Source organism: Halichoeres trimaculatus, unplaced genomic scaffold (assembly GCF_033239565.1).
Source record: "Halichoeres trimaculatus isolate MK-OKI-2021-1 unplaced genomic scaffold, fHalTri1.1 fHalTri1_scaffold_19, whole genome shotgun sequence".
NCBI classification, from domain to species: domain Eukaryota; kingdom Metazoa; phylum Chordata; class Actinopteri; order Labriformes; family Labridae; genus Halichoeres; species Halichoeres trimaculatus.
Window position 1 is genome coordinate 26,406,330 of NW_027437197.1, and position 25,534 is coordinate 26,431,863.

Here is a 25,534-nt window from a genome sequence, read left to right on the forward strand (position 1 = left end):
CGTGGAGGAGATAGGACGGAGGAAGCACAAAGTTAACGCATTGAGACGCACCCTTAGTCTGTATGTTTCCTCAGCAGTTCTATTGTAAAAACTCCATAATGTGCTCCAATTTCCAGAATAATAGAAAGAATACGGAGAATTTACAAAGAAAAAAAATATTTATTTAGGAACACACTCGCTGCAGCAACCTCACAGCAGTAGGAAGTTAAAGGAAATGGGAGGACATGTTACAAACAAGGATTTAGGCAGTGGTTAAAACATTTTCACTGCAGCACTAAATTACAAAACAGCTAAGCAGGAGGTGCCCTCATCAAAGCATCATTCACACAAAGACAGGTAGGAGCATTTACCTGTCAATTCACATCTAACTAACACACAAACTGTTCATTCACAAACATAGTTTGAGTTTATGCTGTTCCGTTGGCACAAAATGCTTAAAGTTCGACACTGCTTGATCAGTCATCAGGTCCATTTCTCTGCGATGTAGTGCATGTTAAAAAAAAGTGGAAAAAAAGACACATTTTTGGAATAAAATGTTTTTTGATCGGGCAATTATGGAAAGAGACTGCCCATAATTATTCCACACAGAAAGTACAGCTAGGCGTCAAACTTAACCAGTCACATGTCACCATGTCAGAGAAATGACAGAACAGGATTAAGACAAATGATGATCCTCAGTACCTGCTCAATGTACAACTAAGAGCCAGTAACCACATTCAGAGTTTTTCTTCACAGATTTAAAACACCCATCAAATGTTACGTTTTCTGCGAGAGATGTTGATAAAAGGTCTCAACATAAATCCTAGGTTATTTTCCGTTTAGTGTCAAGATTTATTTTACTGCAGGCCTCTGGAAATTGGCAAATATTTCTGACTGATTTGCTGTTATCATGTAAAAGCCCAATAAAAGTGGAATCCAAAACCCCCAATGAGCAGAGAGTCCTCTAACTGTACTGATTGTCTAATTCTTCTACAGTCAGAAAGTGAGGCCTTTCAATGGATAACAGAGGCCTTGAGGGCTCAAAAGGAAAACATTTCAAAGCTCCTCTCTTAACAGAACATGTTCTAAAGTCATAAAGATCAGAGCTCTAACATATGAATGCATGAAGCCAACAATTCAACAGACAGATGATTATCAAAAGTAACAAATTCAGCAGACAGCAGCAATAGTCGATGATTACGTCTAGACTTAAGGAGTTTGATCTACTAGCGTGGAGAGTTATGAAGTTTAAGAATAAAAACACAGAATGAAATTAAGGGCACTGTTTGAAGTAAAAATTGTACAATTCTTGTGTGGACACAAAGAAAGTCAAAGGCAGTAAAGTGGAGAATGGCTTGAGCAGCAAAGTGTCACAGGCAGTTTGGTCTTGGGCTCACTGTAGCCAATCAAGCACTGCCACAATGTTACAACAGTGACTGTCCTCTAATGAAAAACCAAGATTTGATAGAAGGTAAAAACAGTGGCTGCGATTGATCTACTTACTAAACTATAGATAAAAAAGAGATCAAATTTGATCAAATAAAAATGGCATGTACGCTCTGCTCTGTTTCAGGTGAACAGGTGAACTGTTGGGTTTAAGGTATGGGATGAGTTCAAAGTAAACAACATCTTTCTTTGAAGCTCTTCTTATTCTTCTTGTTCTTTCCTTTCCCATTTTTATCTTTGTTTTCAGACATTTTCTTTCCTCGTACCTCACGCATCAGATCAAAGAATACCTGGAGACAAGACACGAGCAGTTAACTGTGACAAATGGATTTATATACAACAATGATCAGAAGCATGGTGTATTAGTGTGGGTACCTTGTCTACATTGGCTCTGGTTTTGGCCGATGTCTCCACGTACTGGACTCCCCACTCCTCAGCCTTTACCCGAGCCTCGTCCACAGACACCTGTCTCCGCTCTTCCAAGTCTGACTTGTTCCCAACCAACAGGAGAGGGATCTTATCTTCTTCTGCCTTGACCCGCAAGATCTGCTCCCTTTGATCAGAACAGAGGTTCAGTTTAGGTATTTTTTGACTATTTCTACTAAACATAAAATACAATATAATTTGACAGTAGGAAAAAAAATCATTCATCATATTTTTACTGAGTTGGACAAGTCCATTATTGTGCACTCTGATGTGGGCATTATTGTGATTTCATTGACTGTTAAACCAGAGGTTCATTTAAATAAAAAGTAGGTTACCATGACCTTTGGCCTGTCTGAAATGCTTTTTTCTTTTTACTTAATTTTGCTTTTTTGTGTTACCTAGCTCTACTTCCACATAAATTAGTATCTTCTAATTCTGGTCATGGAGAGATGGCAATTTGTGATGGATGTCAAAACTTCTCACCACAAGATGGCACTAGTGTGCAACTGGACGATGTACAGGAACTGTTGCACAAACGTCGCCTGAGTTCACCCACAGTTTGTTTAAATACTCAAAGTGGTAAAATAGATCACAGACAACTTCAGTAAAAGCATACAGCCTGAAAGTAATCTATAGAGTTTTATGGAGATAATGTACATTTTGGCTCTATCCTCAGATGTACCACATACGTGTTTGTCTGCCTGCACCACACAAATCAGTGGTTGAAGTCTGGGAATACAAAGAGACAGCCCTCTGAACTAGAGTGTATTAACAAATGAGAGCATTTAAATTTTCAGATAAACAGAAGCGTTCAAAGTTATTTGAGTTACTGACAGTAGTTTAAATATGTCAGGCATTTAGTTAAACTGTGTTTACATTTTCTGTGAGACTTGGTTGTCATCATTTGTGGTTACGCATGGTCTGAGGACATTCTACATTTGTTCACTGAGTGAGAACAAACTCAAGTAAGAAAATATCGATGAATCACAGATTTGTGTGTATGCATTGTTTGTGAATGAGGCCCATTGATCTGTCCTGGTCTAATATGCAGAGGCATGTCATTGTTTATGGTTTCTGGCCAATAACTATAGTCGTCATGGTTCTGCCTTTCACATGTTTGAATCCTCATGAGTACATCCAGTAGTGTCAGCGGGAAAAAGTACCTAAACTCCACAGTGGCAGAGAAGGACTCGTGCTCTGTGATGGAGAAGACCAGCAAAAAGCCCTCGCCACTACGAAAATAGTTGTCCCTGATGGCAGCATAGTCCTCCTGGCCAGCTGTGTCCAGAATATCTATCTGGACCTCCTCCCCATCGAGGACCACCTTCTTTCTGTAGCTGTCTGCTTTGGTCGGCTCGTAGTCCTCCACAAACTAGAGAAAGAGAGAAACACATGAGAGACGCCTCATGGTGACATGTCTGTAGAGCAGGAGCATCTTCAGTCACCAAGAGCTTTCTGAAGTGTGGGTTTCAGACATGTAATTCACAACAGAAGTATAAGATGACTGATAATCAAAGTGTTGCTTCACAATTAGTCAAGAAATAACTCTGGTCACAGTCAGTAATGCATAAATCGTAATAATGATTTAGCTGCACAACTGTAAATGTGGGAACCACTGCTGTTAAAACAAAATATGTTCTTCTTTTCTGAAACACTTTTCCTCTCAGATTCACCAGAACTGTGCCTTTTTCGTTGCTAGGCGCTGCCCAAGTAGCTGCCTGTTGCAGCAGCTCTCTTTTCTTTGTCCATTTCTTGTAATTTTTTCGTCTCTTTTTCGTCATCTTTGTATTTGGAGTGGATCATTACTTTGTATGATTCATTGTTGGTCATGGACACCAAACTTTTTGTGGCTTCAGTGATATTTTTACTACTTTTACTCCTGTGTTTGTCTGGAGATCCTACATGTAACCATCGCTACATTGTTTACATGTGAAACTAGCTGTTAGCAGCCTGTAGCATGTCAATGCTAACTAGTGTAGGGCTTGATGATTTCCCTCAAGGTGAGGAGGAGGGGGTGAGGACGACGTGCTGGTGTGAGCTGGGAGGTGACGACGTGGACCTTTCCTTCCATCCATCATTGTTGGGTACGCAAGATTTATCTCCAATAAGATGGACGAGCTAGCCGTGCTAACCCAGCAACAGAGGGAATATCAGAGGGCAGAGGAGCATCATGCTATTCACAGACATGGCTAACGGAGCTAACATCAGACGACAACACCATGTTGGAAGAGCTTCGCCTGCTGTGAGCAGACAGGATCCAGGACACAGAGATGGAGCATGGCTGAAGAAGCTCAGTCCTGGACCCTGTGGAGGTGGAGACTGGCTGGGCTGGAGAGTGGTGGACGGGCTGTCGTCATCTATTTTCTTATGGACCTTTGTGCACTTTCTATACACTTTCTTACTTTTGTTTTTTGATTTCTGCTGTGACTCCTGAATTTCCCCTCGGGGATGAATAAAGTATTTTCTATCTATCTATTCTTCTATTTGATGTGAGGCAAGTACAAGAGTTTAAACTCTACAGCTTTTAAAGGAAGTGATTGTGTTATTTGACCTTGACAGCGCAATACATACAACCACGAGCAAGACTTCATCTCCCTCATCTATCTATTTGCATGTTGTTAAAGCTTAAAGCTACAAGTGTATGAACTCACCTCATCGTACATGAACTGCAGTGTAAGGGCCGACTTCCCCACACCTCCACTTCCTACCATGATCACCTTGTGTAGTGCCAGAGAGCTCTGGTTTTTACTTTTACTGGTAGCCATCTCTGGATTCTTCTTTGCGCACTTTCACACTAACACACTCATGCATGCACGCCTGTGTTCACACTCCTCGGCACCTGGACACTCTTTACCTGTTCAAAAAATGAGAGACATATTTTATATATGAGAGACAGATTTTGTAAGCACACTGTTGAAATGTCATCACAGCTGATCAGTAGCAATGAGGCTATCGTTCTCCAATGGAAGACTGCATTCAGGCATGCATTAAATAAGGGCATCATCTGCTAACCTTAATAAAAAGAAGGTGGGCATCGATTTGCACCATATGGACCTCGCCCCATGAGGGTGAGAGCTCAAACTTAATTGCTTTCAATGTGACTTCCACACTCTCTTTGCTGTCAGGCGCTTCAAAGAGTGTAAATTCACTGCAGTGGAAACACTTGCCTTGTCTCAACTTGCACAGCCAAGAAAGGAGATGATTGGACGTCAGTATCAGATCAGAGAACAAGTCAAAACAAGGCACTCCTCTGTAATTAGCAGGGCAGACTGAAAGTGCTTTCTTAGTTATCACATATTCTGTCTCAGTCAGGAGAAGGCCACTCCTTTATAAAATCAACATCTTAAGAAGCAAATATTACTACTCTGAATAAATCAGAAAAACAAAACCCAAATTCACGACATGAAATTCAAATTTTTCATCAATCAATTTTCAAAAAATTTAATATCTCATTTTTTGAAAATTCAGGGGGTGAAAGGGCTTGTTTTCAAATTAATATATTATCTTTAAGTATTAAACCAGGGATCAGCATATGTCCCCTTTAAATCAAAAGTCAACACTGCACTTCATGCTTCCTCCTACTACAAGCTTTAAGAAGATGCTGACTCGGCTCCTGCCCAACCTGCGAAAGTTCAAAAGCTGGTCAAATGCCAATGGTACCTCTGTGATTGAAGCTTGCTGAACCTGAACTCTACAGAGGATTTTTATTGCCTTCTCAAGAAGAAGATGAGACACCAGACCCAGCAACACACACTAACTTAAGGCTGTTTGGTCATTGAAGTAACTTGTGCAAAAAGAGCCCCAACCAAGTATCTGTGCATAAATTAACATACTTTACAGGAGGCCAACATTTCTGTATAAAGAATTATTTTCATTGGTGTAATGTGATACTCTAAATTGTGATGATGTCTTCAAGATGATGAAACCCCAAAAATTCAGGATCTCAAAAATAGAGAAAAAATAAATTAATTTACTTTTTGAATAGACCCACTGAAGTAAATTGACTCACACGTGATATATTCTTATTTATTGAGATTCTCTGTGCATCACAAAATCTTAAAAGGGAAAACAGATTGGCCATTGATGGTTCCCTCATTAACGTGTGGAGTAGTTGTGAGTGTTTCCTCCCATTGTCTGAAAGCTGAGTGGGATATGTGGCCTGCATCAAAATGACCTACACCTCAGTATGCCAGCTATAGTGTGACAGATATCTGGGCTGAGGATGTGGCATCATGGTTCCTCTTTATGTGACCAGGAAGTTGATCCTGACCTCTGCTCTTCCTGTCTTTGTTAGTTAGTAACTAGGCCAGTGAAAGTACTCATGGAAGGATACACACACAGATGTCTGTACACATTCACATACTTTCTGAGAGAATCATGGAAAACTCAGCAAAAATGAACAGGATGTTTTCAAAATCCACACATTTTCATGCAAATACTCACGGGAAAAGTATCCATAGTGCCTCAAAGTTATGTTCACATGACCTTGTTTTATTTACCTCTGTATTTTACTCATTGTCTCGCATTCTATCAATGTGCTGGTAAATTCAACGAGTTTAAGGTGTGGCATCTGGTACTAAACCTGGGACAGATAGAACAGGCCAAATTCACATGGCTGGATACCACTCAGACAGATCTGTGAGGACGGGAATTCAAGACACTTAATATCACAGAGGACTTGATGGATCTCTTTTCGCCTGCCAGAGGTAGCAGGGGCCAGGGGATACCTCTCCACAATCTGATGGAGAAAGCAGGGGCTTTCTGGAATAATGACAACCCCCTTAAATTCCAGAGATCTGAGGAGATTAGCTCAGAGTTGCTGTTTCCCTCATCTTCAGTTCAGGTCAACTGACTCACTAAAGCGATCTGTGTAGGCTGAGGACGGGCGCCGATCGATAAACTTACTGCTGTTGCACTGATGCTCGAATATCCAACAAAGGAGAAAGGTTTTTGGGTCACTTAAGTGATCTAAACAAATCTCTGTGAAAAGATTTATAGGAAACACAACTTCAAGTCTAATGCACCAGCTGCTATAGCTATCAGGACTTTAAGTTAAAGGCAGAATATTTATGCTTGTTCTGCTTCCCTTGCAATGTGTAACTCAGCAAGGCAGAGTATGGGTTCAACACAACACTAAAAAAAAGTCATGTATTGCTATAAAACTCACTGGGTGGTGCTTTCACTGTCCTCCTTACATCTCTCAAATGATTAGGTGACATTACATGATAAACAGCATTTTAAAGAGGCTGAGTCCCTCAGAAGTACAGATGGCCAGAGGTTCGCCATTCTGTAAGAAGCTGCATGGGCAAATCCTGACATTTTAAAAAAACTTTTCCAAAGTGTAAATCTCAAAGAATTTGGGGATTTGATCATTTACAGAATAATTTGTCAATCTAAGATTATGGAAGTCAGGCAAAATGCCTGTTCAACAGGTACCATGCTGAGAAAAATACCTGAAAGCCAAGATATGCTGGCTCCACAGCAGCCCTGCAATTTGAAGCAGACATGACTGCAGTGGAAATTAAGGCTGAACAATTAATCGAATTTAATCCGACATCGCAATGTAATAGAATGCAATTTTCAAATTGCAAAGGCTGCAATTAGAAAAAAAAAGAAAAAGTTTTAATATGCATTTTAAAAGTGCTATGCACAAGTTTACATATTTCAGAGGTTGAGCCAAAACTTTGTTTTTATTTACATTTCTGCACTTCAGTTTGTTTTGTTACTGATGAGAGATTTGTAAGATTTTTATACATTTGATATACTTGTGTTCATACAATGTTTATTTTTTATTTAATAAAACAGTGCATTCCTCATGTTGACACATTTCAGTGGTTAAGCCAGAGATTTGGTCCTATTTACATTTCTGCACTTTATTTAGTGTGACATTCATAGAAGAGAGGATTCCTATTTATTTTTCAGAATCAGAATCAGAATCAGAATCAGAATCATCTTTATTGGCCAAGTATTTTCAAGAATACAAGGAACTTGACTCCGGTTTAAACTGCACTCTCTCAGTACAAACGTGGATAGAATTACAAGAGTAGAAAAAATAGAGTTTAAGTAGTAGAAAAGGAATAATAATTATTACAATATTAAATAAAGAACTCTGCACAGAGTAAATACAAAATATATACACAATTTAAGTTAGGAAAATAGTGCACTGAATAAATGTCATAAAACACAATAATTTTTCAGATTATTGTTCCTACCAGACCCCTTGTTCTGCAATGCTTTGCTTTGTTGTCTGTTCTCTTATTTTCTATTAATTTAAGGAAATTGATGATAATTTTATTACACGTCTACAAGGCTTGACATCTAATCAATCAGTCAATATTCTACTGTGTTTGTAATAGTTAAAGATATGTTAGTCATATCAATTTATGCATCAGTTCATCTGATTTTATAACATGTAGACCTGGCCTCGAGGAAAGACTTGTTTTATATGTTGACAATATTCTTTGTTGTGTTGGTCATACTATACAATGGTTTATTGCTTGTGTTAAGTGAATAATGTAGAAGACATACATCCCCCCCAAAAATCGCAAACTAAATCCCAATCACAGCGTTGGTCCAAAAAATCGCAATTAGATTATTTTCCAAAATCGTTCAGCCCTAGTGGAAATCACAGCAAGATGAATCAAAAAGAAACTTTACTACCCTGTGGTCTAATGTTTTAAACTTTGGCATTCTGTTTGAGAATCAAAGACACTACATCCTTCATCCTAAGAGTAGAGGGACCACCCAGCTTTTTATTAGCACACGGTCCAAGGCCTACCTCTAGGATAGTAAGGGGATGCATGAGTGCCCAAGGTATGGATGGCTCACACAGGAGCATTGCAGCTGAGCAATTTAGGTTTTGGAGCAACGCTGCCAGACTATTGCCTTCTTCAGTGCAAAACCACCATGGTAGGAGAGGTGCCCAACTGGCGCATTTGCACAACACATTCAAATTGTATTTACTGATCCTGTTGTTCATTGCAGAGCAACCTGAAATGCACATAATGACTGTGAATCATGGCTAAGCTATCCAGAAATGTGTCAAGTAAAGAAGAAGCCGTAAAGGGCACAGACAGGAGAGATGATGATATGACTTAGCTCACTTAAAATAAAATGCTAAAAGCCAGAGAGAATTTTTCAAAAGGTTCCCTGCAATGCATACCAAGATCCCTTAGTCAGGGAAGCGCACAGAGGAGCCTTTGATTAAACCAGGCAGCAGGGAACCAAATCCTGCCAATGGTAGTCCTACTCCAGCAACATGGAGTGAGCTACTTTGTCATTTACATTCTCCTCTGAGTCTCATTCATGTTACACAGTCTTGTCTGTCACAGTGGTTTGGGTGAAATCATCACTCCATCATTTGAACCTGTGCAAAGTTATTCCATTATAACGGTAAGGCTTCTTAGTGTAACTCCATATCACATGTAAGATTTTGTATTTAAATGTCCTTAAAGATTTTCCCAATGCAAACCCTAATGCTTTACTCTCTAGACTCTAGCTAGGATAGTAATACCACTCCATATCTCAGCATGATTTGAACATTGTTTTACACTCTATGATCAGGAACTTGCTGTTCCTCACTTCTGAACTGAAATTAGCTTCCACAGCAAAAACTGATATCATACTGATGCTGACTTATAGAGTAAATCAAAGTAAAGCTGAAACGATTCCTCGAACGACACGAGGTACTCAATTACAAAAAATACTCAAGTAATTTTCTCCGCCTCAAGGAATCGTTTAATTTTTAAAAAGATCAAAGAGTGGTATTTCAAATAGAGCTGAGGCCATATTAAGAGAGTTTTCAGACCCCTACAGCTACCTCTTATACAAAATAGCAACTAGCAACAAATCTAGCTTCTTTTCTGGAGTTTTAATGGGTTATTCGACGAAACGGTGCCATTTGGGTCCACAACATTTGATGAGATGTACAAGGCACAAAAAATGTGTCAAAGTGTGTTTACAAATTTTGGAGCTACAAAAGCAAGTGCTGTTATTGACATGCTGTATCAGAAAATTCTATGTCTTAAAGAGAAAAATTTTCATTTGAAAAATAACTGCTCTTTAACTAAAGAAAAATGCATTTTATCCGATTACTCGATTAATCGATGGGATTTTCGGTAGAATACTCGAATACTAAAATATTTGATAGCTGCAGCCCTAAATCAAAGTGACAAAGGGTGGATCTACTGAAGCCAGTTCTATGCTTTTGGGTTCATCAACTACAGAGGGTATTTAAATTTATGCTAGGCAGAGCTAAAATAGCATAAACAAACTAACTACAGAAGCTCAGTGGTTTAGAGATGTTCCATGATGGTAAGCAAAATTGAAAAAGCCAGAAGCTTAACCCCCAACCTTGTTGAGGCGACAACCTTGCTGCTTAGTAAACAGCTATGACTTGCTTGAAAAGTTGTCAACAAGCAGCAGCTACCTTTGCTAAAGTTATGAAGCCAAAGTGCTAAAATCTGCAGTTCTTCTTGAGTCGGCCTGAGGCTGGCTGAAAAAATAATGGAAACCATGTGCACACCAAGCCCAAGAAGTAAATATTTGCAAAAAAAATAAACACACTTAGCCCTGGATGACCTGTCAATACAATGAATGAGGCGTAATAAAATATGATTTGTTATTTTTGAAGTTATCATGCTCACGACTTTTGCCCAAGGGGATGGCTTATGGCCAAACACACCAGATGCGTCTATGGTCTGGTTGTGTCATAGACACAGGTCTGATCCCCCCTGATCTGACACAGCAAGCGTTCTGTTTTTTTTTTTGTTTTTTTTTTCTGCTCTACGGAGGCCAGAGCAGAGAAGCATCAATTCTGATGGAAACTACACAAAACGACCCTTTGACTTTCAAAATGAAACAAACTGTGTCAAGACCAGCATTTAGCATTCAGCATTTACAATATGGCCTCCATCAGCAATGGGCTTTGAAACTTTGTATTAGAAACAAATGGGTGACATCACAAGCTACACCTCTATTTATACTGATTATTTAAACCCTCTGACCATAGTCTGTATATAGAGTGGACAGCGTGGCTCCGCCATTTATCATTCTATGGTTCTGAAGCCAAAATACCACAGTCTCAGGTGCCACCATTGTAGCAGTTTGGAGCCAGATTCTGCGCCATAGAGACGATGAGGGATTCTGGGAGAATCTGAGTGGAGCTGGGTGACAAAAATAATATATTTTTTTTTCTTTCAAGAGTCTAATCACTTCCTGACTCTACCTCCCGACACATTTTACAATCCCCAAAAAAATACACAAGAACAGCAGCTGTCAATTATTGTTAAACGTTACATAAAGCCTCGTTTTTAACCTCGTATAACAACTAAAAACGAAACTTTTCAGAAAAAAACAGGACTTGGATACAAGACAGCTGTATTCGGTGATTTGAAGATATTATCATATCTTCAAATCGAGCCAAGCATGCGGACGTCCATTTTTTTTACAGTTTATGCTTCTGACACAGTGAAGCATCATGTCAACATTTTTTCCCAGAACTGATGACAGTCAAGGAAGTAGTTCTGTGGATGAGTTAGTCTTTTTCTCCATTCACTCACTCAATCAATCAATCAATCAATCAATCAATCTTTATTTATATAGCGCCAAATCATAACAAATGTTATTTCAAGACACTTTACAAAAACATTTACAGGTCTAGACCCGTAAATGTTAATAAAATGCTATTAGGAGAAACCCAACATCAAGACAAGATAAGAAGTCTTATCTTATCCTAATCCACCATGAGTACAGGACTGTGATGAACTTTTCACCTGATACTACTGACAGTAGCCCAGCAGGGGGAGAGCTTGGTTTTGTAACAGGATTCATTCATTTTTAGGGCCACACACTTCAATTTCCAAATACATAATATGTCTTCAATAAAAAAACAACAGTCTATTGTCATCTACTTAAGATTACATGAAATGTATCAACCTCAACTCCTTCCTGCTGACAGGAGCAGAGAACACATGATAGCTGGGTATGCACTGCTCTCCATCACTATCTTCTGTATATAATCACTCACTTGGGAGGCAAGGAAAACAGAAAGAAAGAAAATAAGCAAGAAACTTTTTCATCCCTGTCTTTTCACTTACCAACTCTATGAGCAGATGCTTTTGAACTTAATTACTATTACACACCAAAACCCAGGAAGCTCCATCAGTGGTATACTGATCAAAAAACAGAGCAAGCTCTTTGATATGAGGTCTCGATGATCTCAATGAACATGCTATTTATATTTGAATTTGCAGTGATAGAAAGAAACCAGAGGGTTTAGCAGTGTGAGAAGTGTTTAAATGAAGAATAACGTGGTCTCTGTGACACAAAGCTGGGAGAAGCATCCAGACAATCTCAGCGGGGAAAGGAGGAATGCAGGGCCGGTTCTGTCTCATTCACAAGACCTTTCTCAACCACTGATGTCATGAACTTGCTATGAGCCTCAAACTATGCAGTAAACAGCATCTCCACCAGAATTTATCACAAACCAGCTGTGCTGTTATTTCCTCAGAGAATACTCTCCCTCTGACATACTCTGAGAACATGCCCAACAGAGAGGGAGACGCTCAGACAATAAGCTGACACACAAATCAATTTATGGAAATCAAAGTTACTGTCTGAGAGCTACTTTAAATGAGAGATGGAAACATAAGGATCGCTTTTGGTTGACTCTGGATTGACTTCACTGTGCACCTACCTTGTTCCCACAAAAACAGCTCAATTAAAAACTGAAAAGTCTTCCTTTGCATGGCTCAGAAATCACATCACATTAAATACAAACAGAATTTCATCTAGACCAGTAAATTTTGGAATAACTTTGTAATTAAACACTGACAAAAAACACCACCCCGATGTTAATGCAATATGGGCCTCCTTTTTTGAAACAGCTATGTTATGCTGTTGATACTTGACTGTTCATGAGGCAGATGGAGTGCTCTGGCCAGAAGCAGCTCCTCTAGTATCACAGCACAAAGGAGCCTTGCATGTTATTATTATTATATTTTTAATTTTTACTAATTAATTTATATTGAATATGCAAAACGGAACTTGACAATTACAACCATTTGTTTACACATAATATATAAATGAAAATTACGGACACCAAGCACTTATAATACAAAGGAGAATAACACAAGAAATAAATTATAAATTGGAAAAGGCCTGAGCTGAAGCATAGCTTGTTAGCTTTAACCCCATGTTAGTTAAAAAAAAAAAAATCACAGAAGAAAAAGAAAATTTCATCATATGAGAAAAAAACAACTACTGCTTTTGGCCAATTAATATTGGTTTATCAGAGACTATTCCACCAAAATGAATGTTGGATTATTTAAGGCTGCTGCTTTAGTTTCCTATTGGTGTTTGAATTAATTTTATTCTGTTTCATCGCCAGCTGTGATTTAATATAGTGGTTTAATCTATGGCTGAACAATTTTTGAAAATAATCTTATTGCGATTTTTTTGGACCAATATTGCGATTGCGATATAGAGTGCAATTTTATTTATTTGATTAAATTTAATTTAATCCAATTATTTTATTGATTATTGTTATTATTAATTTATTTTCATTTTTATTTTTTTTAATTCATTTATTTATTTATTTATTTATTTAGGGGGGGGGGTGCATTATTTACTAAAACAATTAATGAAACCACTATATATCATTTTATAGTATGAAGGTCAGGCCTACATGTTATGATGATGAAATAAAATAGACTGAAGGTTTGTGTACATGAAAATTTTTAACATTTTATTTTATAAATTGCAGACTCTGCGATTTGAAAATTGCACTCTGCGATGTCGGTTTAAATTTGATTAATTGTTCAGCCCTAGTTTAATCTGGGGTATCCCTTCACTGAATATCTGTGTTGAAAATTAAACAGTTAATAGTTTTGTCCCACTATTAACCTTACAAACCAAATATATTTCATGACATTGCTACTAAACCTGATGTGATGGAACGTTAAGTAGAAACACTGTTCTATTTCAAACAACAGTTTTCACACATGGGTATGCGGCAATAGAAAGAAATGAAAGAAAAAAAATGGGAGTCATTTCCTCTGACTAATTTTTATTGAAAATGCATTTTACAGCATTTTTTGAAACACCAAACTAGACAGACTAAATTAAGCCAGTTCGCGTACGATACGCAAAACACGTATACGCAAAACTGTGAATAAAAAATAAAGATGTTTTTACCTGCGTTACTAACGAGCTGACTTCTCTAACTGTGTAACAGCAGCTGACCCTTTATGAACAAACTCATGCATCTGGACTTTGCTACCACGGCCACTTCGTTTGCTTGAAAACACGCCTAAGCACGGATAAATTCAGACAACACATGGAAACACAGCCCGCTTACAGTGACACCCAAAAAACAAAGGTTATTTCCACATCAACCCCCCCAAGCAACTCTGGCAACAGCAAAGCTTAAGACAACTCGTCAGCATGAAGGAGCATCTCACGCTCACATCTGCGTTGCTTCCAGCAGACTGAACAAACAATGAAACCTTAGATACTGTCACACATTGCACGAGTTTGTGAAACCCATGGACACGTTTAGACACAGTGCATTAATCTAATGTTAAACGGTCGATGTTTTGAGTCGATCACTTACTCTTCCTTTCTTTACACAGGTGAAGTGCTATGGTACTCTCTTCACGCCCCAAAACAGTAGTAAATAATTACACCACTCAAACAATAAATATACAGATACTTACCAAAGCAGGGTTGTTCTCTCTGCTCTCGCCTGATGCTATCTTAATGGCTGCATTAAAAGACTGTTGAGCAGTGGTAGTGTAAAAGCAAGCCGCTCCTGCGTTAAAGCCCCACCTTCCGGATGTAAATCTACAGATGACCGGATGTGATATCATCGTGCGTTTTTGTGACGATTCCGGTCGTAATTATAATGATAATAATACATTTCATTAAAATAATAATAATAATAAAAAATAAACAACTATAAAAAATAATAATAATACATTTCATTTAAAAGAAACTTTCTGACTCCAACTAACTTTACTGTTGAATAAAACACAGTAAAAATGAAATGATCCTCAACCATTCTCAACAAACTTCACATAGAATAAAGCAAAAGCGCTGACCACTTGTACCAGGGTTAACTGCAGCTCTGGATGCTGCTCTTGACTCTTTAGCGGTGACTCCTATTGCTTCAAAATTATATTACAGAGTCCTTACAGGGACATAGGCATATAAAAAGATGTTTCCTTGCGCATGTAAAACACAAATACTGTATTTTCTATTCTATTCTATTCTATTCTATTCTATTCTATTTTATTCTATTCCATTCTATTCTATTCTATTCTATATGTGCACAACAGAAACCAGCCGGCCTTAGCCTTCTTTTCTCTTGTGATTGACATTATTTGTTGAGTCATATTTCAACCTTGGATTAATTAAAAGGACATAACTGCTGCGGTTTGATAATTGCTTGTTATCAGATAAAAATGTAAGGGAAACTAAGAAACAAACTGACTTGTCCACCAATGACATACCAGATCTAGATCCTAATTGTAGGAGGCTCTAAAGGCATAGGGATAATTTCATGGAGCAGCTTAATCAATAAAGAACTTAGAGACAAGAAAAGTAAACTTAAAAAAAAAGAAAAGAAAAAAAAAAGAAAAGAAAATAGCCTTCTCCAGACTTACATAGACAACAATTATATCTTCAAACAGAACTTTACTTACTATACACACAACAGAAACAACCAAACTCAAATTAAATAAGGCATAACACCATGCATATGGAGAAATGCTGGAAAGATATTGGCACAACAGTTAAGAGAACAAGCAGCAACAAGATTTATCACATAAATAAGAACAGAGTCAGGAGAAACTGCAATATATCTTGTAGAGATTAATAATACATTTAAGTAACTTTATATAAAATCATATCCCTCAGAATCTAAAGCAGACCCAACTGTACTTGACGTCTTTGTTAAATTAGACATCCCAACAATGAGCCCTGAAAACAAACAACCATCAGAAAAACCCATAACAAAAGAAGAAATAGAAAATAAAATATGAAACATGCAAAGCTCCAAAGGCCCCGACCCAGATGGCTACACTACAGAATTTTATAAGACATTTAAAAACCAGCTCTCTCCCTTACTGTTAGAAGTATTTAATGAAGCACTGATCAAAGGCTGTTTACCTCCCACTTTCTATCATGCCAGCATCTCCTTAATTTATAAGAAGGATAAAGATCCACTAGAACGAGGTTCATACAGACCAGTGAACCTACTGGATGTTGATAAGATTCTTGCTAAAATTTTAACTGCATGGGTTGAAGATATCATTCCAACGATAATTTCTGATGACCAAACTGGATTTATAAAAGATAGACAGTTATTTTTTTTATTACCAGAAGGTTATTAAAGTAATTTATACCCAAGGGACAAATGACCAGTTTCCTTGGATACTTTTGTCTTTGGATGCCAAAAGGCCTTTGACAGGGTTGAGTGGGACTACCGCTTCTCTGCCCTGTTGAGGTTTGGATTTGGCACCAGATTTATTTCCCTTATTCGATTGTTATACACCAAACCCCAAGCCTCCGTACAGACAAACAATATTGGATCCAATTACTTTCCATTGAGTCACTTAAAGACAGGGGTGTCCCTTATTACCACTGTTATTTGAATGAGCTGTCAAACCTCGTCAGTATGCACAACAAAAAAGCATATGGAACTAAAAAGAGAAGGGACTGAACACAAAGTGTTGCTATATGTGGGTGATATATTATTATATATTTCCAAACCTGCAATATCATTTCCAATTATAATGTCTATAATCTCAGATTTTAGAACTATTTCAGGACACAAACTTAATATATCAAAGCGCATTCTGTTCCTGATGAATGTAAAAGCATTTCTCAATATCAATACTTTTACTTCCTACTCATTTGCAACCTCAGAAAAATTTAAATACTTAGGAATTACCATGACCCAAGAATACTTTTCAAACATAATTTTTCAAAATTGTATGATCAAACAATACAGGATCTGGATAGATGGGCTAATTTCAAATTTCATTAGCAGGATCTATTAACATAATCAAAATGAAAATTCTACCCCAGTTTTTATTCCAATCCTCATTACAAGGCTTTTTTTTAAGTTAGACTCTTTAATATCTAGCTTCATTTGACAAAAAAAAAAATCCAAGAATTTAAAGTCTTTTTACAGAGACCCAAATTGCCTTGTTTTCAGCTCTTTTACTGTTCTTGTAATATACGCTCCATTTCTTTCTGGTATCACTAAAGTGGGGCTGGCTGGGCAGGAATGGAAAATCAAAGTTGCCCCTCCACTTCACTAAAAGCTAAAAGCGCTATGTTGAAGCACAGTTCATACAAGAATTGTTAACTGATAAGATTTTTTCAACATTTCAACAGGTACAGGAAAAAATAACAGAGATTTCTTTAAATATCTGCAAAATCAATGTTTTGTGAAGGAATGGTTTCCGTCCCTTCCTGACCAGCCCCCAAATGTGTTGTGGACTCAGTGTTCTCACCCAATCCATTAAAAAAATGTTTTATGTTCCCGACTCCAACACACCTGATTCAAATGATCAGCTCGTCATCAAGCTCTGCTCAAGCCTGATAACGAGCCATTCATTTGAATCAGGTGTGCTGGAGTGTGGTAACATCTAAAACATGCAGGGCAGGGGGTCCCCAGGACCAGGGTTGGGAAACACTGAATTAAAAGACTTGGTTTTAAACTGAGTGTTGTGGTGAATTGGCTGCTGTTATTTGGCACTTGCTGATCATTGCCAAGCTGTCCAACCATCAGTTTGTATCAAACCTTTTTTTAATTTGAAACAGTCATTTGCTAAACACAGAGTAGTCAAATACAAAGTTCAACAATGTTTTTTTATGGATTTGATTCAGAAGTGTCACAAACCAACAGAAGCAAATATATCATCTATGTCATCATGGCTGCTATGTTCAGTGGTAGGAGATGTCAGTTCATATGATGCCTGGCTACTTTGGTTTTCCCTTGACAGCATGGGCTCTGCTAGCTCAGTCCTCTTCCCCCCTCTTTTCATCCTAGTGTTTTTATGAGCAGCTCTTAAACTTGAGGACTTAAACTGACTCCTTAGCCGATGGAGGCGAGTTCTCAGGCGAGGGTTCTTTCTTATTGCAGTAGAAGACTGTAAGGATGTTGGCAATGAACCTTGAAGAGATAAAGCCCAACAAGCTTCCTGTCGGAAGGTCTTGATCCTCCTCTGGACACTGGCAGTGAGGATAGAGAATGTTAATATTGACATTTGGTGTAAGAAGCAACACAAGAGGGGAAAAAAAAACTCTTGAGAACCACAGACCTGACCAGTCACCTCTCCATAAAGACTGAAAAATTAAAAACAACTATTTTTTACTATGATTTCTTAATGTCAATGTCATCATTTTCATTTTTAAGACTGCACATGTGACATAATTCAAATTAAAATGAAAAAGTGAACCTCAGGCACAGGAGCTCCATCATGAATCACTCACTGACTGTTGTTCACAGACTGAAGATACTGGACGACAGTATGTCTGCTGTTACTTATCTAAATTATTTATATCTATATCTATATATTTGACTTGTGAAACTTTGCAAAGGTAAAGAGTTATTAAGAAATGCATTTTTTTTCTTTAATGAAGCAGCTGTTCATTCTGCAGTGTAACACTTACTTGTAGCCCGCTGCCTCCAAGCATTTCATCCTTTGGCATTTCAGAAGAAGAAAGGTAAAAAGACATTTTCTCTTTGTCATCCTCTCAGACTTGCACCACTGGATCATTTCTTGAAGACAGATCTCCATGTCGGTGACAGCTGTAGCCTCTTTCAACTGCTTCTTGAACTTCTTTGTCCTCTCAGCTTTTTGTGTTTTGTGTTGAAAGGATTTACCCTTGATAAAAAAATTACACTTATTTGAGGACAGGGTAATCTAATAGCAACTGATAGATAATCTGTATTTAAAATTATACGTTTTTAATATATAAAACACATACCTTTGAAGAGTCCCCACAAAATCTGAGGAAAGGCTTCATGTCTTTTTCAGGAACTGAACCTGAAAAAGGTAAAAAAAATTTAGAAGTGACAAAATGCAGCAACTGTTAATTCAAGAATTATGAAAGCACCTGAAGCTTCACTGAATATTTTACAGTATGTTGAACTAATACAGGGAGTGCAGAATTATAAGGCAAGTTGTATTTTTGAGGTTTAATTTTATTATAGAACAACAACCATGTTCTTAATGAACCCAAAATACTCATTAATATCAAAGCTGAATATTTTTGGAAGTTGGAGTGGGGCTTTCTTAGTTTTAGCTATTTTAGAAGGATATCTGTGTGTGCAGGTGACTATTACTGTCCATAATTATCAGGCAACTTAACAAAAAACAAATATATACCCATTTCAATTATTTATTTTCACCAGGTAAACCAATATAACAGCTCAACATTCACACACATACATTTCTGACATTCAAAAACAAAACAAAAACAAATCAGTGACCAATATAGCCACCTTTCTTTGCAAGGACACTCAAAAGCCTGCCGTCCATGGATTCTGTCAGTGTTTTGTTCTTTATTGACTGTCAGTGTGTTCACGATCAACATTGCGTGCAGCAGCAACCACAGCCTCCCAGACACTGTTCAGAGAGGTGTACTGTTTCCCCTCCTTGTAAATCTCACATTTGATGAGGGACCACAGGTTCTCTATGGGGTTCAGGTCAGGTGAACAAGGAGGCCATGTCATTAGTTTTTCTTGTTTTAGACCCTTTCTTGCCAGCCACGCTGTGGAGTACTTGGATGCGTGTGATGGAGCATTGTCCTGCATGAAAATCATGTTTTTCTTGAAGGATGGGGACTTCTTCCTGTACCACTGCTTGAAGAAGGTGTCTTCCAGAAACTGGCAGTAGGACTGGGAGTTGAGCTTGACTCCATCCTCAACCCGAAAAGGCCCCACAAGCTCATCTTTGATGATACCAGCCCACAACAGTACCCCACCTCCACCTTGCTGGCGTCTGAGTCGGACTGGAGCTCTCTGTCCTTTACCAATCCAGCCACAGGCCCATCAAGACTCACTCTCATTTCATCAGTCCATAAAACCCTAGAAAAATCAGTCTTGAGATATTTCTTGGCCCAGTCTTGACGTTTCAGCTTGTGTGACTTGTTCAGTGGTGGTCGTTTTTCAGCCTTTCTTACCTTGGCCATGTCTCTGAGTATTGCACACCTTGTGCTTTTGGGCACTCCAGTGATGTTGCAGCTCTGAAAAATGGCAAAACTGGTGGCAAGTGGCATCTTGGCAGCTGCACGCTTGACTTTTCTCAGTTCATGGGCAGTTATTTTGCACCTTGGTTTTTCCACACGCTTCTTGCGGCCCTGTTGACTATTTTGAATGAAACACTTGATTGTTCGATGATCACGCTTCAGAAGCTTGGCAATTTTAAGAGTGCTGCAACCCTCTGCAAGATATCTCACTATTTTTGACTTTTCTGAGCCTGTCAAGTCCCTCTTCTGACCCATTTTGCCAAAGGAAAGGAAGTTGCCTAATAATTATGCACACCTGATATAGGGTGTTGATGTCATTAGACCACACCCCTTCTCATTACAGAGATGCACATCACCTGATATGCTTAATTGGTGGTAGGCTTTCGAGCCTATACAGCTTGGAGTAAGACAAAATGCATTAAGAGGATGATGTGGTCAAAATACTCATTTGCCTAATAATTCTGCACTCCCTGTAGAGGGGTTATCAGTCTATGTCATCATAAAGATGTGCATGCATCTTGACCGCAGAAGCAGCGTTTAGCTCCATTCATTCAGATGAGTTAGCGTTTTTTAAACACTTAATTCAACCTATTATCAGCATAAAAATGTACGGTTGTTCTGGGGTAAGCTTTTAGAAATGGAGGGCAACGGCTATCAAGTTTTGGCTGTCATGAAGCAACCAGTGTTTTGGAGTTAGTAGCAACCATGCTAACTGTTGACTCTCAACCGGCTGTATCAGTGATTTATAGCAGAGAGTCACCAGTTAACAGGGTCACACTTTACACTGAAACACCAGCGACGTCTGCGGGGAAAGTAATTAACTCTGGACGTAGTTTTCTGGTTCTCTTATTATGAACCAGGTCTCAGACTCAGCAGTCTGCGTGCTCTTTTTGGTTTGGGAGGGTTTCTGATTTATTGGCACACTTTTCGCCTGGTCTGTCACAGTCTGCCAAGTGTCTATGGATAATGCAGTCATGAGTATCAAGTGACAGTTGTGTGTTTAAATTGCTCTCTAGGTACACACCGGATTTCTCCACTAGAAACATCTTGTCAACCTAATATGTGTCCACTTGCTGATCTCTTCTGTCCACTCACTGCTATTTCACAAACCTGGGAGCCGTTTCCCATCCGTAAAGGCACACTTTTCGCCTGGTCTGTCACAGTCTGCCAAGTGTCTATGGATAATGCAGTCATGAGTATCAAGTGACAGTTGTGTGTTTAAATTGCTCTCTAGGTACACACCGGATTTCTCCACTAGAAACATCTTGTCAACCTAATATGTGTCCACTTGCTGATCTCTTCTGTCCACTCACTGCTATTTCACAAACCTGGGAGCCGTTTCCCATCCGTAAAGGTGATGATATTTAGTGTAAAAATTTGTTTTTTGGTGGTTAACTCCCCCATCTGATGTTGACATATACTCCACAGTGCTTCAGCACTCAAGTTGCACGCGCATCTGGCGTTGTTGACAAACAAATAATCCCTTGATAGAACCAGGACTAAACATCTCAACAGAAAACTGGGATTTTTCCTATGGCTTTTTAACCTAAACACGAGTTTTACATAACACTCTGTGCAGGATATGTAATGATGGAAAAATGACACACCTCTTTCAACTGCTACACCCAGATCGTCAACCTTCTTCTGGCTTTTGACGACAGCAAAAGACGTCTTCTTCTTCTTCTTCTTCTCCCTACGTTTTTTGGCTTTGAGACCATGTGCTGATTGCCTGGTCAATAAAAAGGCATCAGCGGGACCAAGGAAGAGAGCCACATCTGCCGGCAAGGAGAAGTCTGTGAGGAAGGGCATAGGCTGGGCTTCGGCTACTTCACTGAGGAGTATCAAGAGATGGTCATACAAAGTGGACAGGCAGCAGAGGACCCCTCGGAACATCACCCTGTTAAAGCAGGAAAGAAGGAGACATGGGCTGGTACTGACACACAAACACAAATACACTATTTTAAGTTTAAATCATGGACACTCCTGTATGTTTTTTTATGCTAAAATCAGCACTAACCAGAGACGACTGAGCATGCTGGTTATCACCACATTCAAGATGATGAACTCCTCTAATTTCATATGCTGCTTTGAGAGTCTGAAGGTAAGAGGTGTTGAGGAAAGCATGGCAACAACCAAAAAGAGCAGGAGCATAAAGTAAAAATAATAAATTGACAAAATATGAAACAATCAGAAATTTCAGTCAGGGCCACCAAAGAATATGGATACGAAAAAGTTCTGCTGCAGTGGCTCAATGTGCAGCTCATCAGCTCCACGGCCCCCAGTACTTTCAGACAGAGCCACTCCAGTTTGGGCTGACTGGGAACATCGCATTCACCAGACCTGATGCTCAGTCCTCTAAACACAAAAACACATCATGTTACGGTGAACAATGACCCTTATTACAGCACAGAGTTTTTATGAATTCTTTTTCAGTACACAGGTAGTGTTTAAGAATTTAAAAACGTTTTCTTTTGACCGTCAGTTTTATCACTAGCCTGCTATTAATCACTACATCATTTCTCAAAGCTGTAAATAGAATGAGCAAGGGGTAAATCACTGTGCATGCCTTGGCCACACCAGCATATTACATCAGCACCCAGATAACTAGTGTTTGTGCTTTACAGCTAAAAAAGGGATAGAAATTAAGTGATGTTGTCCATTTTATATATAGTCACAGGAACTGGCATATTGCTGTAGAGCAGCTGTGACATACACAGTAGCAGCCTGGATAGAGAACCACGGGACTGACATCCCTACTTCCTGCAAATAAAACATGCAATTAATTTACTGATAAGATGTTTAAAAACTCTCAGGTTGGTACAGTACAACCAGAACACATTATGCTGTTTTACAGCAGATAGTCATGAAATTATATCACACTTCCTCTTTCTCCCCTTTACTCTGCTGGTACAGATTCTTGTTTTAATCAAATAAATAATTTAAAGTCAAATCTTAAATGAATGAATTTGGATGCAACTTAACAAGAACCACAAACAATATAGACAGAAACAACATTTGAGAAAAACGCACATGTTGTATATTCCAGTGTTATTGTTTGCTCAATCTGTTAGCATATTAGACACTACCTATACCAGGGATCTGCAGCCTTTACTTTCCTGAGAGCCGTTTTGCCTCAGCTCACCTGGATTACAGTCATTCAGGAGCCACAAAATCTACTTTATCTTCAAAACAAAGATGAAAAGGTAAAAATAGTAAACATAGTAAAACTCGTAAAAGATTATTGAAACTAGAAGTTTTTTGTGTTTATAAAATTGTACATGTGATGTCTTGTTTTTTATATTTAATAAATTTGCAGATATTAAAAAAAAGTAATATTATGCATTTCTTAAATTTGTTAAATGTATGAAATTCTAATTGGTTGCAAAATTTTTGCAAAATTTAAAAATGTCAAATTGTGCAAAAATAATAATAAAAAAAAATTTAAACGTGAAAAATTTTCAAAAAATTCCCAAATTTTGAAATTTTAAAAATTTGCCAATTTTTTGAATTTGCAAAAAGATGAATTCAAATAATTAGCAAAATTAGAAATTCAAAAAAGTTTTTAATTAAAAAAAAAAATTCAAATTGTCTTATTTAAAAAAATGTCAAAAAATTGTAAAAATCTAAAAAATTTAAAGCTTTATTGACAGAAGTGATGGATAATTAGTACAACAGAATGTTAACCCATGATTTTATTTAGTGTCGATGTTTTTAATTATCAATGCCCTCTATGAGAAAAACAAAAATTCTTTATCTTAATCATATTGTTTAAGCTCCGAGGAGCCACTGCAAAGGAGTCAAAGAGCAGCATGAGGCTCCAGAGCCACAGGTTGCAGACCCCTGACCTATACTGCAACAAGTCAGCAGGGCACCCTCAAAGTCTTTTGGCTGTGCAGCTACTGAACACACAAGTAATACATGAATAGGAAATCAACTGATGTGGGACATTTCTGTACAAGCTCGTCTATGGTTTTCATCAAGGCTGTGAAGCACAGTCAAACACCACTTCTTTGTTCGTTTAGATGACTAATATGCTAGCTTTCCTGGACAACAATGTAATATTTATATCCATCCCTGCTTTAATCTGTCTATAACACTAGACAAAACACACAAACATCTCAAACAGTTTACATACCTTTGAAATCTATTGGGACAAAGCTGTTTTAGTTCCTGAAGAGCAGCATCAAGTTTCATCCTCTTAAGCTTGTTTATGCATTGTTCAACCTGAGACAGACAAATTTGAGTTACAAACGCACAAATTAAAAGAGGAGTTTTCAGCATCATGATTTCAATGAGCCCAGGTTGCTGGTTATACAATACATACCCGCTGTAAGCCTTTGAATGACTTGTTGCATTTGAAGCTGTTACTTAGGATGTACAGCAGCTCATAGAGAACTCTTATCTCCGTCTGAAGAATCTCACTCTGAATCAGCTTCAGTACATTCTCATTCTCCGACAGCAAGTTTGTAATATGCGTGTCTGTGCGTAAAAAGACCAAAATGTAATTCAATGTAACTAAAAACTTTGAGTACACAGCTGGGGGGCAGATAACATGATCACAAATGTAAGAAACATGTTTTAGACGTTCGGTTTCCCCAAGAACCGAGTCCACACAGAGCTCATTTAGGTCCTGACATGCAACGTACCTGTGGTGAGGCTGAACGGTACCCGGACACAAGATACAGCACTTGGAATGGGTATCTTTACCCTGTTCCACAACTCCGCCGCCATGCCTCCCTCCTCAACACAACATTCACACATGCATTCACAGCGCCGCGCGACAACAGAAAACGTGGTGGTTAATGACCTGCAGCTGTTACATTACCGCCATCTACTGTGTTGGAGTGGGAATAACACATTATCCTGAAACATTAAATATTGTGCTGTAACATTATGAACAGAAAAAAACACTAAAACCGTTTCGTTTAAATCATGTCATGGAATGAATGATTGCATAATTGGGGGTACATTTCTAGTCCGTGGGGTATTAATTGTGCTAAGCGATCAGCAATTTTACACTGTCATAGGGTGATATTTCACTTTTATTTAATACAGAAAGTTAACAGGTTCCAATTTTTTTTCATCAAAAAATACAAATCATGTATTGGAATTTGCAGTTTCTGTGCTGTCTGGCTTCTCAAATGTCAATTTTGCTCTTCAAACTTAATACTGGAATACGTTGTTCATTATTTTCAGCATTATTTGTTCAAAATAACCATTAAACGTGGCAAAGTTAATATTAAAAAAAACTATTTAAATAATTTATTTACATAAAATTAGTCACTTTGTGCGTGTCCGAAAAGTCTGTGTCAACTGTGGGTGTTTTTCAAACCGCCTACTACACAAGTAGTGCCCACTATTTTGGCCGAAATTTAGTACGTTGTAGTCAGTATGCCAATTGTCCTACTGATGTTGGATG

At 38.2% G+C, this 25,534-nt stretch overlaps 2 protein-coding genes across 2 annotated transcripts; both read right to left on the reverse strand.

Annotated features, from left to right (window-relative positions):
• Window positions 1-172: 172 nt before the first annotated feature.
• Window positions 173-14,700, reverse strand: LOC141808046 (ras-related protein Ral-B). Its single transcript, XM_074694354.1, has 5 exons — window positions 14,568-14,700; window positions 4,503-4,705; window positions 3,015-3,223; window positions 1,801-1,978; window positions 173-1,715 (listed from the first exon to the last, which is right to left on the reverse strand). The coding sequence occupies exons 2-5, from the start codon at window positions 4,614-4,616 to the stop codon at window positions 1,593-1,595; spliced, it is 624 nt and encodes a 207-aa protein (XP_074550455.1). The 5' UTR covers window positions 4,617-4,705; window positions 14,568-14,700; the 3' UTR covers window positions 173-1,592.
• A 2,229-nt stretch (window positions 14,701-16,929) lies between these two features.
• rmp64 (ribonuclease MRP subunit p64) lies at window positions 16,930-24,911 on the reverse strand. Its single transcript, XM_074694690.1, has 9 exons — window positions 24,762-24,911; window positions 24,440-24,594; window positions 24,251-24,339; window positions 22,342-22,470; window positions 22,133-22,210; window positions 21,723-22,012; window positions 18,853-18,911; window positions 18,535-18,749; window positions 16,930-18,093 (listed from the first exon to the last, which is right to left on the reverse strand). Exons 1-9 carry the CDS (start codon window positions 24,874-24,876, stop codon window positions 17,754-17,756), a joined length of 1,470 nt encoding a protein of 489 aa, XP_074550791.1. The 5' UTR covers window positions 24,877-24,911; the 3' UTR covers window positions 16,930-17,753.
• Window positions 24,912-25,534: the final 623 nt, after the last annotated feature.

Excerpts from the sequence above, each read along its gene's own strand:
- LOC141808046 (XM_074694354.1), bottom strand. The coding sequence starts at position 4,616 with ATGGCTACCAGTAAAAGTAAAAACCAGAGCTCTCTGGCACTACACAAG. Across the intron at positions 1,979-3,014 it reads TCTGCCACTGTGGAGTTTAG|GGAGCAGATCTTGCGGGTCA; the intron begins GTACTTTTTCCC and ends TTCTGATCAAAG. Across the intron at positions 1,716-1,800 it reads CCAGAGCCAATGTAGACAAG|GTATTCTTTGATCTGATGCG; the intron begins GTACCCACACTA and ends TCTTGTCTCCAG.
- rmp64 (XM_074694690.1), bottom strand. The coding sequence starts at position 24,876 with ATGTGTGAATGTTGTGTTGAGGAGGGAGGCATGGCGGCGGAGTTGTGG. Across the intron at positions 24,595-24,761 it reads ACCGTTCAGCCTCACCACAG|ACACGCATATTACAAACTTG; the intron begins GTACGTTGCATG and ends TTTTACGCACAG. Across the intron at positions 22,471-24,250 it reads TGTCCCAATAGATTTCAAAG|AGGACTGAGCATCAGGTCTG; the intron begins GTATGTAAACTG and ends TTTTGTGTTTAG.